General features: G+C 44.6%; 1 protein-coding gene across 1 annotated transcript in view; it reads left to right on the forward strand.

The window, feature by feature from the left end:
- LOC147465627 (uncharacterized) overlaps positions 1 to 11,739 on the forward strand; it is a 54,207-nt gene extending 42,468 nt beyond the window's left edge. The window contains exons 4-6 of the mRNA XM_086511968.1: positions 11,059 to 11,111; positions 11,205 to 11,246; positions 11,333 to 11,739. Of these exons, the coding sequence (XP_086368094.1) occupies positions 11,059 to 11,111; positions 11,205 to 11,246; positions 11,333 to 11,463 (226 nt within the window). The 3' untranslated portion in view covers positions 11,464 to 11,739. The remainder of the gene's footprint in view (positions 1 to 11,058; positions 11,112 to 11,204; positions 11,247 to 11,332) is intronic.
- Positions 11,740 to 12,292: the final 553 nt, after the last annotated feature.

Raw genomic sequence — 12,292 nt, forward strand, 5'->3', positions numbered from 1 at the left:
CATTGGACCCCTCCAGGCCTAGCCAATCACAAGCAGGAGCCATTACAAGTAACATGGGTAGCCTTGGGACAAGTGTCCCCCTTTCCCCTTTGAGAGAGAGGACTTGATAAATGCAAAATCAATTAGATAATTCAAGTAATTTATCATTGGACCCCTTTGAAGCCTAGCCAATAGGCTTCAAGCAACACATGAAGGTAACATGGGTAGGGACCTGACATGTGTCCTTGCTGCCTCTTCAAGTTGGGGCTTCCCTTGTGTGTGAGTGGGTGTTCTCTCTCTAGCCCCTAGGAAAAGGGCTCGCCCCCCCTCTTGTAGGAATGCTTTTGACTTTAGGTGATCAAGCACCTTACTCACCAAGCATGACAAAGCACTTGAACTAGGGGGTGTTCCCACAAGCATCTCAGGCAAGCTTCTCAAGGCACCTCAAGTACCTTAATCATGCAGCAAGTCAAGCACCTCAAGCATGGAGCCAGTCAAGCACCTCAAGCATCTTAATCAAGCACCTCAAGCATGACAAACACCTCAAGCACGACAAGCACCTCAAGCAGGACAAGCACCTCGAGCTTGGGCCGGGTTCCCACCTCAAGCTCAGCCCTACCTTACCTAAGGTCAAAGGACTTTTACACACATTTATTGGAGGTCTTCAATGAAGCTAACCCTAAGGTCTTATGCTCCATTGGTTAGCCTTGCTCTTTGATATACCATCTCCCTTTTGGGCCCTTTTACCATTGGCCCCGTGTTGAGATAGATCTATAAGCACATATCTATATCTTAACACTTGTTCCCGTTTATTCTCCCACATTAAGTGATCAATTTAATATGAGAAAATCATTTGGGCTGGTTAGATATTAGATTTTATGACATACTTAAGATCATGTTTATGAGCCCAAGCTTCCATCTTGGGACCTAATTTGCTTGAGTAACATTATTGTATAACGAAAACGGGCACCACGAGCCAACGGAAGAGAATAGATTGAACAACTTTCAACACTTCAAATAACAACTGAACTGAAAGAGATGCACGACACACGAGACGGGGAGTGGCGGAGTTCCACCCCAAGAGAGCATTGGCCCCAAACCTGACACCCCTTTCGGTATTTCTTTATATTGCTTGAACTTAGTACAATGCGGGTACTCCACCCTCTGCACCTTCGTACTGAAGCATTCCAGAGAATGAGCCCTCTGAACATATTTAAAAGCCCTTGGCCCATGAAAAGTAGCTACATGAAAAGCATCAAACTCAAAAGCATCTGGTCCCAAAAGGCATCTTTCCCTCAAAGTTACTAGCGCAAACTATGGAAATCCGTACAATCTGCCATGCCAGCAATCAGCGTAAAGCGTGTAAATTTGTACGGGTGCCACGGCAACATGTCGGCGTAAAATCCAGAAATCTGTACAGGCTACCACGTTAGCAGTCAGCGCAAAATTTGAAAATCCGTACAACAGTGCCACGTCATCAGCTGGGAATGCAATTCTTCTATGTGTGCTGCAGATTTTAATCTCTTTAGGTCACTTATGCCCCATCGGACGGGGTCCCATAAGTTGGTGGAAACTTTTCTTTAAAAAAAAGGCCATTCGGCAAGACTTTGCAAGTTGGTAAAACTTCTTCTGTTGCTTCTACTTCCTCCCTTAGGGTTTAGGCTCCTCGGCGAAGATTTGCAGGTTGGCTCCATTCTTCAGTGGCTTGACACGTCAGTAGTTTGTGACAGTTTGTTCATAGCATAGTCACAAGGGAAGCGTTCCGAGGAGTGGGGATGGGGGCGGGGCTTAAATGGATTTTTTGTGTAAAAAAGAGGGCGGGAGGGTAAGTGGGGACGGGAAGCCCAAAAATGGGCGTCCCCTGTGACTATGGTTCATAGGCACACACGCACATCATGCCAAGCACTAGAACATGGTTGTAGAGCCAGGCTCCAATATCACATCCAAATCTATGAGTTTCTTCATTGGTTCGTCATTAGTAGCCTAGTTAGTTGCACTTAACCTCTTGCATTAATAAATTTCACTCCCTAATCATGATTTGGAATATGAGCATGCTCCACTACTCATGACGATTAGGGTGAGATGGAATTGATTCTATGTGTTCTTTTTAAAAATTTTAAAGCATATTTTTTGATTACACCCTGCACCTTAATGACATTTTCTTTACATTTTGGATCGTCAATTAACTTCTCTTGAGCTCACATCTTGCACTGGCTGTGTGAGTGGAAAAAGGCCTTGTCAAAAGCAATCTAATAACTGCTTATTGCTCTAATCTGATTTCGCTACTATTCTTTTTGTAGCATTTAGTGCCCTTCTCTTTCACTCTCTGGCATTTCTACAACTGTGTATTTGCATTTGGACCTTGCAAGAAGAGGGGCAACTGAAAAGAGAGAGAGAGAGAGAGAGAGAGAGAGAGAGAGAGAGAGAGAGAGAGAGAGAGAGAGAGAGAGAGAGAGATTTAGCTTCATCTGAACTCTCTGCACAAGCTAAAGACAACAAGCTCACACCTACGGCAAGGTGTTCGCAAGCAAGAATTTGAAGGGTGTCACTGCACCTCTGGTCTACTTTTGGCATCCTCAACCCTTGGGTCGCTTTTGGGTTCCAGCCCATTCACACATACCATGGCGGTGACAGCGAGCCTTTTTCTTTGCAACAGCTTCAAGGCAGAATCGTTGCACCTCTGGTCGACTAACCTCAGCATGCCACGCCTCCGATGAACGGCAGCAATGCCCTCTGGTTTGGCTCTGGTCGTTTCCCTCAAGCCGTGACCGCGCTTCCTCTCATCCCATGCCCCCCTCCTCGGGCAATCTCCCCCCCTTCACCAGCCGCCCTTGGCAGGTGTAGCATTCCTGGCAGACAAGCCGCTCTCAGCACTACAGCCTCTCGAAAGGCGGACAAGCAGCTTCTCGACCTTGGTGAGCAGTGGCCACCGTCGGCACAGAAAGCCTCGCCTCCCAAGGAATTAAAGGGAGCACCTTGTAAGATCTATGGTTAGGAAATTTGCCGAGCTTATCATCACAAGCATTGTGTTTTTAAATTGTGCAAATTGTAAGGGATTTAGACACTGCCAGTGCCACTAGCACTCTGTAAGACAGCCCATTACTTTTTTGTATGCCACATATAGCCTCAAAGGGCTCTCATGTGCAATAATACCCTTGCATCCACACAAGTCGAGGGAAGGTACAATGACCCTCCAAATTAAGCCGTGAATTTAATTTGTGTCTTTTTAACCACACTAGACGTCAGTTTTCTATGAACACATGCTCATTGTAGAGGTTAGACATTGCTTGTGCGAGTCGCCAAGTAAGACCACCTCATGGAGCAAAAAATCGCCATCATCACCACGTTTGATGGCAATAGTTTTTTCACCTGGCAAAGCAAAATGATGTATTTGCTGATGTGCAAAGGGCTCTGGCACGTGATAGAGCCGCATGAGGATACATTCCTAGCTCAAAAAGCACTAGGACTTATAGCGCAATCACTTGGCGACGATGTTATTTCATATATTGCTAGCATCAAGGACACTAAAGAAGCTTGGGATGTTCTAAGCAAAGAATTTGGCACCGCATCAAAAAGCTCGAAAACCAATTTGCTTATGCAATTCTACAAATTGCAGAAAAGAGATGAAAAATCCCTTGTAGCTCATCTCAACAAGTTCAAAGCTCTCAAGCAACAGCTACGAGGAGTCCAGAAAAATATACTTGATGATGAAGCAATTGCAATATTGCTCAACGGCGTGGACAAGCCACCATTCGACACCTTGGTATCCACACTACAAAATCTAGACAAGAAATTGGAAGATGTTGAAACAACGCTCCTAGAATTGATTCAAAGCACATGACAGATGCGGGAAATGCAACTCCAACAGAAGCACAAAGAGATTGAGTGTTCTTCAACCAGGGAGGATTCAAGGGAGGAACAATGACAAGAGGAAGAGGTCGAGGCCGAGGTGGATGTAGAGGATAGTTTATTTGTGCTAAAGGAGTCTAGGGCACCATGTGCGGGCTATGTGCTATTAGGGAAGTAGGCATATAGGACATGGAAGTGCAAAGATTGAATCTTTGAGGAGGGGTGTTGAAGTTATGTGTCAAGTGTAAGGATTCTAGGTACTAATCGTTAATTAGGTACTTCAAACTCATGATTAAGACTTAAGAAACTTGAACAGACTCAGAGGACTCTGTGTTTGATTGATTGATTGGATACTTGAAAACTGAGTAGAATAGGCTCCTTATATAGGAAACGAAGAGTCACGAGTGAACAGTCACATCTCATGGCGAATAGACATGACTCTAGGCGTAGAGACACATCCCTTGGACGAAGAGCTGCAACCATTGGGCGAAGAGTCGCACCCATAGAGCGAAGGGGTGTGACCAATCGTCGAAGGAGTATGGATTTTGACGAAGAGGCATGTCCTTTGAGCGAAGAGTTGCAACCATCGAAGCGTAGGGGTCCTCCTTGGCATGACACTTCGTATATCTGCAACTAGGAGTAGATGTAATACTGTAACATAGTCACAATCGTGACATTCCCTCCCATTTAAAATAAAACCGAGGGTAGTTGTAGAAACTCCGGGAGAGGCAAAGGTATTTGTTGTAGTGCTTCTGCATCCAAAGCTCTTTCTGTTAAGTCCCATGTCATGGCACTGTTATTGACCATAACAATTTTGCCAATTTGAAAATTGATCATATCTGCAACTTGATAATCGCTTTGTCAAAGTCTTTTGTAGCTTCGAGCTTTATCCAAGAAAAGATTGAATCTTTGTCTACTTCAAGTGATTGGTAAACTGACTTGAGTTTTCTGTTGAGTGAAGACCACTGGTTGGAAATCTGTAAGGTATTTCATTGGTTTGTCTGGAACAGTGAAATCCTCCTGAAAGGATGTCGTAGACTGAAACAGAGCAGTGTTTGGAGGTATATCCATCTGTAAAGGTTTATCACTGGAACAAGTTGTGTCCAAAGATTCATTTGCAACGACTAAAGTTGTGCTACAAGAGTGTGGATCTGATTTATCCTTTGCACCGTTGGAGGTAAGGACTGGAGTCTTCAAGTTTGAAAAATTATCATTCACCATAGCATCTGGTATCTGTTCAGAAACAAAGACTTTATTCTGCAAGGGCGGTGACGAGGCGACTTTTTCTGCCTGGATCACGGCCATAGAAGTGGTTATGTGCTTGTTGGTTGTCACACAAGAAACGGAATCTTTTGTTGTTTCAGCGGGTATTAAGGCTTCCAGTTGAGCTGGGGGAGGTTGAGGGAATTGTTACCTCTTAGACCTCTGAAGAATCCTCTTGCACAAGGAAAGGATCAATAAATCTTCAACTGTACCATCATCAGCCAAGAAAGACTTAAATGTAGGGCATGGCTCGCGAGAGGGAACTTGTTCAGCGTCGCTGCATTCACGATCGAGTACTTGACTAGGGTCCGATATATGTGCCACTAAGTAAGCCCATCTTGATATCGCTGATGATCCTTTGGAAGCTTCATGTTACTGCTTTTGTTACTGATGATTCCAATAAGTAGTAGGTTGTTTAGAACTGTAACTTTTCCTAGAATATTCATGCTGAGACTTTTGTTGCTCGCACGAAGATACTTTGTGTCTAGTTGTCTCTGAGAAACCATGCTTTGAGTGAGAAAATTTGAGTTTTGAAGCCTTTTGTTTGAGTGGTTCTTCTTGGTCGACCACTGAAGCGTCGGAAGAAGATGGTAGAGAAACTGCATGTGTAGTCTGAGAAGCAGTTGGGTGACTCTGAGAAGAGGTTTGCATCTGCATTTGATCGAAGCGAGTGTGAATCGATACGAGGCTTGCTCAAAGTGCTGCCATCTACTGTTTGAAAATTGCTATTGGATCCTCGGGTAAAATATTTTCGTCGTCATCTTGTGATTTGGCCATGCCGATTGTTCAGCGGAAACTGATACTTCGGGAGCGGAGACTGCGTTTGGAACGGGTTTCCGCTTTGGAGTTGGGGAATCGGGAATTATGACGACCTCTGGCTCGGGTAGGGGTGATTCCAGAATGAGAATAACCTCCTGTGAAGGAAGAGGATTTGCCTGCAAGTCTTCTTCGGGGACCTCGTCTACATACAAGAGGTACGGCACGGGCGCGTCGAAGAATTCGTTTGCCATCATGCACGCAGAGTGGTGGCAAAGAGTGTGCCAACGCTAAGGGAGAGGGAGAAAATCTGGCTGCCGCTTGTCATTTTGTGATTTTTATAATTATCAGATTATTGTTTCGTCCACACTTTATTAAATTTGGGGCGGCCGGGCCAATCTGGGGTTGGCCGGCCACTTCAATTAAACGTTAGCGGTGAATTTGTTTTGTTTAAAGTCTTGCGCTGCTGGTGTCTTACGTAAAAACAGCCAGCACAGAGCTTATTGGTTTTTTGAATAGGCAGCCCAGCCCAGCGTTTCAGCAGTCCAGCGCTGCAGAAATTCAGCCAGCGAAGGGGCACGTGAAGAGGTGCGGGCACCGGCAAAGGGGTGCGTGAAAATTTCAGCCAAGCAGCCCATCAATTTACACAAAGGGATCTCATGGAAGGGAAGGGTTGCGAGCATGGGAGAAGGGTGTTTCCTGTGCTCTCTTGTGTCCTTTCGTGTGAAGGGGTGTGAGTGCGAGGGGTACTACCCGAGAAAAGGGCACTTGAAGAGGCACCAACAGAAGGGTTCCCAAAATGCACCGGGTATGCAACTGACACACATCTGTGTTCGGTTCTTTAGTTATAGAATTGGAACATAAAAATTTATGTTACCTCATGCTCGTTTGTGTGTGTGTACCACCTTTCTTGTGCTTCCATGCAACTCCGGGAGAGGGGGGGAGAGGGTAGTGGCGAGGGTGAGAGGCTCACAACCTTCGGGTCCCGGGATTTTTTTTTTTTGCTTTGATACCATTGTAAGGATTCTAGGTACTAATCCTTAATTAAGTACAACTCATGATTAAGACGTAAGAAACTTGAACTTGACTCAGAGATAAGACTCAGAAGACTCTGTGCTTGATTGATTGATTGAATGCTTGAAAACTGAGTAGAATAGGCTCCTTATATAGGAGACGAAGAGTCACGAGTGAACAGTCACAACTCATGGTGAATAGACATGACTCTAGGCGTAGAGACACTTCCCTTGGACGAAGAGCTGCAACCATTGGGCGAAGAGTCGCACCCATAGAGCGAAGGGGTGTGACCAGTCGTCGAAGGAGTGTGGCTTTTGACGAAGAGGCATGTCCTTTGAGCGAAGAGTCGCAACCATCGAAGTGTAACTAACTCATGACAACTGGAAAACCTAATCTAACGGACTAGTCTGGCATGTAGATCGTGCGAATAGGCTCCCAAAATTGCCGGTACTGAATCCCCTAGGCTCTAAGACATTGCTGTGTATTGGATTGTCTCTGGAATTCGATGCAGCATGTCCATGTGGCGGATAGAGCCATGTGCAGGTGACATGTCTTCTTAGAATGGGTTACCGCATAGCAAGGCAAAACACACTTTTCCGAAGGACTAGCCTTCTTTACTTTTCGACATTCCTCCAATAGGGTTTACATTTAAGTAAATGAACCTCAATAAAATAGCTCAAATCACTAAAATTGGCAGAATCTGTAAAGAAAGCCATGACACACTGGAATCCTTGGCCTCAAATTTACTTTTTCACACTTTCCTAGATTCTTTTGTCAAACATGAGAAAATAGAATCAATAATTTCTGGGATAAAATGAATACTGTGTCTGGAATGAAGGAATCTAGTTGCATCCGGGTGCCTAGTGGCTGGACAGATTTTTCGACTCTTTGTAGACTAAGAGCCACATTAGTAATCTGAGTGACCCTTAGTGTCTCACTTTCTCCCCACGTAGAGACCATGTAGAAGTTCAAGCAAAAACCATTAGCTTGGCGCCTATCTTGGGACTCCTCCCTTTGTGCCTACAAAGGGTCCTAGCCCTTGTCTTTCTGCAAGCGAGTGGCTGATCTACCATCAGCCATCAAAAGTATTGACTACAGCTGATGGATTTTTCTGTAGGACCTCAAACGGCTGCCATGTTTTCTATCTGATTGCAGTTTGGGGGACAGCCTGATGGGGCGCTCTCCTTACCTGAATTCATCACCATTAAGAGCCCAGGTCTTTTCATGTTTGCAAGCTGATGGCGGCAAGGTTTGCAGCCATCTCTTCCCCTCTGAGCTGACCTCCATTCAGCGTATAGGGCCAACATTATTTTAGCAAGGCGACCACATCCTTCAGGCTGCAGGTTCAGCCATCTTCTACTCTCATAGGCGATCCCTAGACAAGTGAAAAGCTGTGTTTTGGCAGCCACCATTGGTTTGCTTCCAATGCTCATAGGTCTGTACTTTAAGCACTCACAGTGGCCAGATTCTAATCAGTCCATCAGATCTTTGTTCTCAGCCGAGGTCATTGTCAGCGAAGTATAAGTTGGATTTGGAATTCTAAAGCCCTACATCCTCAGCCTTAGAGGTGTCTCTTTGAAGAAGTGACGTAGGAGCCAGTTGAGAGAGCTGTCATCCGGTTCCCAAGTCATCTATCTGTTGGATTTTCATCCAAGTTGCATGAACACCATGTACAATCACTTGTGATATTAGGAGGCAAATACCACTTCAGTAACGGGATGGGGCCCAATTTTCAAAAGATAATGAAGAAAAGGACATTGCCACATGATGTTCCGGATGGGGCACTCCAATCCAGCAGAACGCATTCCGCAATGTTGTGGCCAGTAACAAGCTGAGACACGGAATCTTCAGGCATGGCAAGGTTCTGAAAGGCATTCCGGGAAGGTGGAGGGGTCTGTTCTTTCTACTATTATTGACAGTCCAAGTTCGTGAGCCTATGACTAGAAGATGCTCGTACTAGATGGAGCTAGGTAGTCTTTTCGGCATATCATGGTTGTAGTCCCCTACGTAGAGTTAGAGCTCCATCCCCTTCGTTCCTCATACACATATTTACACACCCACATGTTAGTCTGTTTTATTCTGTAGCAAGTTATTTTCAGGCTTCAGCATTTTTGTCCATTTTCCTGGATACCCAGAGGACACACATGTACATCGTTTGGCCTCTAGAGACGCTAGTAAAGATCACATGTACATCGTTATGTCATAGGCCAACTTTAGGCTTCTAGGAGATGTTAATAAAGCTCACATGTACATCGTTCCGTCTCATAGGCTGATTTTCGGCCTCTAGCAGATGTTAATAAAGCTCTACAAGGGGATACATCATGCTGGTATGCACAGATGACATCATGGTTTCAGACACATGGTTTCACCATGGACATGCTGCCTCCTTTTCAGTACTCTTTACAGGCACCCTTGATATCCTGACAAGGGTGGAGATTATATTAGACTCATTCTTTAGGATCTGATCCAGCTGGACGAGGAAGACATGGATAGAGCTGGTACAGGAGTTGGGCACGAAGATGACTTTCTATAGAGAGCATCTTCTCCACCTCACAAGGGATGGGTTTGTGATTCGACCTAGCTATATGGACACACATCTTTCTCATGGTTTGCGTTGTGCCATATCCCAAGTACGCACATCCTCACATCAGCTCGAGATTGACACTGGCAGATTCAGAGGGATACCAACAGATAGTAGGATATGCCACAGAGTTACATTACATATGCCATTGCACAGTGTACTATGAGATACGAGGCTGTTTTCATTGTCTATTCAAAGAGGGTTTTGGGCCTCCATATAGGGTCATGAGTTATGAGGATCAGAGATGTCTTGGATTGTATCTACTTGAGTTACATAGGCATAGAGACACTTTATTGAGGAGAGTTGGAGAGAGACAGTCCCAGAGACAGATTACAGATTTCTTTACCCTAGATATTGGACACCCAAAGGAGCATAGCTCTGCCCGCACTCATACTACCACTACTGGCATTCTCATAGACCGCTAGGGAGATCTAGACGACCGCGATTGAGGAGAGGAGCTACACAGCATCGACGGAGACTACAATAGAGGATTCGAGCCATACTTTCTCGATGTCCAGAGTGTAGATGAGGATGGATCTCTACCATATCTTCCCCTCCCCTCCCCCCCCCCCCCCCCCCCCCCCCCCCCCCCCCCCCCCCCCCCCCCCGCCCCGCCCCCTCCCCTTCTCTCATTGTACTATACATTGTATTGGGCACCTTTTGTATTAGCTGGCACATCCATACAGTCCCAGCTTGTAGTACTTGTTTTTTTTGTTTCAGTTCTTTTGATTTCAGACATGGTATCAGATTCACTATGTTGTAAGAGCTTGGCCTCATAGGTCATTTTGGCCTTTTGAAGACGTTAATATATCATTTCATTTCATCTCTCTCTCTCTCTCTCTCTCTCTCTCTCTCTCTCTCTCTCTCTCTCTCTCTCTCTCCATGGAGGACATCAACATGATCATGCACCGGCCGGTGCAAGCTATCACCGCATTTTGATACATACATATCCACCATATGCATTTTGAGATACGTGCCCACTTTTTGTATATGTACCCTTCCGGCTTGTGCTACGCACATTTTACAGCTCAATCAGTGTTCTTTTTTAGTTTAGTTTCTTTCCTTTATCGAGACTTTGTATCAGATTCACCATGATGAAGTCTTCGTTCTCATAGGTCATTTTGGCCTCTAGAAGACGTTAATATAATATTTCCTTTCATTTCATTTCTCTGTGGTCTCCCCCTTCTTGTTTGTCACCATTCCACCATATCTATGTGCTCCTCTCTCATTGTTGTCATGTATGCATGCATGCATTTTTATGTATATGCTATGCTCTATGACTTAAGCATAGACAGTCCCAGTTCATTAGCCTATGACTAGAGGAGTTTGTGAGCCTATGACTGGAGGATGCTCTTGTCAAAGTACTAGATCCTATAAACAGCTAGCCCAACAGAAGACCGAGTCCATAATTAAGTTCCAGCATAACATAAAGCCCAAGAACATCGACAGAGACATGCACCATTAAATATCTGTGACCATTTAAGAGTACAAAAATCATTTGAGGGGTCAAAAGTTGGCAGATTTTTTCTCTTCTTTTATTATATAAATTAGGGCTATGTACTAGTTGTCAAGCACCCTTGCAGGTTATAGCTGACTGCTTTTGTGGCTTCTTACAGGATAAGATCCCTTGCAGATCGAGTTGTCTTTCGTGCGGCAAACCTAAGAAATGGTGTGTATGATTGCACTTGTGCATTTTGAGAGACATAGAGAGAGAGATTGCAGGAAAAAGCCAGTAATGGGGTGTTTGCAAACTTGTTTGCAGCAAATTTTTCAAATGCCATCTTGACTGGGTCTCAATTTGATGGTGAGGTTTATAATTAGAAATAGGATTTTTAGTGCCAGAGTCTTGGCCAGAGTTTGAACTTTGTGTCTGCATTATTGCAATGTCAGGGGCAGATATTACGGGCGCCGACTTCACAGATTCAATCATAGATAAAGCTCAACGCTTGAAAATGTGTAAGAAAGCCGAGGGCACAAACCCTGTGACTGGTGTTGATACAAGAGAGAGCTTGTTCTGCTAGTAGCAGGGATTGCCTGCACGCAACGAAGGCGGCACTTAATGCACTGAAGGTGCTATTCACAAAATGAATAGCGTCTTGCGTCTCAACATCACGCACTGCCATCGGCTTCCCACAAGGCTTGCTACTGGCGAATGTATTATTAGCAGTTAAATAGCCTGTGTTTTTGTTTGTGTTCTTCATTTCTTTGACTGTTTGGTGACATGGGGCATCTGAGGTTTTGCTGTATATTGTTGTGATAAGCTCATATCTGCTAAATTTCACTGTGAAAGTTAAGTTTAGGCACCATGAGGATGCAGTCTAAATGAAGATGGGCCTCTGCCAAAGGGGCGTTGCTCACAAAAACTTTGCTTCACGTCGAGCAAAAACACCCTACTCTTGTTTTATGCATTAGACAAATGGGTTAGTTGAGTTATTTGTAGCAATTGATATATTTTTATAGTATTGTTAATAAAGCGTCCCTCTTAACAATTTACTATGATAATTCTTGTTTCTTTTTCCGAGGAATAACACAGAAAAAGAATGAACCCATTTTAAAATTGTCAGTATTTTGAATGTACCAATCCTTTCACGATAAAGATTTCAAAGATATTTGAATTCTAGGGGATTTTTTCTCTTCGAGGCACCAGAGGGCCCATAGGAGGAGGTGCTTATTCCTTCCAAATAATAGCCATGAAACATGGTCGGGCAAGGGCCGCATACCATCTGGTAAGAGCCATGCGTAGGCATCACCATGGCCACCGAATTGATGCACCACGTCTTGGGAATGACAAAAAGAACTCGTAGCAACCAGCTAGGAATTCCTCCTCCGCTGACCCATCCTAGGAGGATG

The sequence above is a fragment of the Adiantum capillus-veneris genome, chromosome 1, assembly GCF_014529385.1.
Source record: "Adiantum capillus-veneris isolate H3 chromosome 1, ASM1452938v2, whole genome shotgun sequence".
Taxonomy (NCBI): Eukaryota; Viridiplantae; Streptophyta; class Polypodiopsida; order Polypodiales; family Pteridaceae; genus Adiantum; species Adiantum capillus-veneris.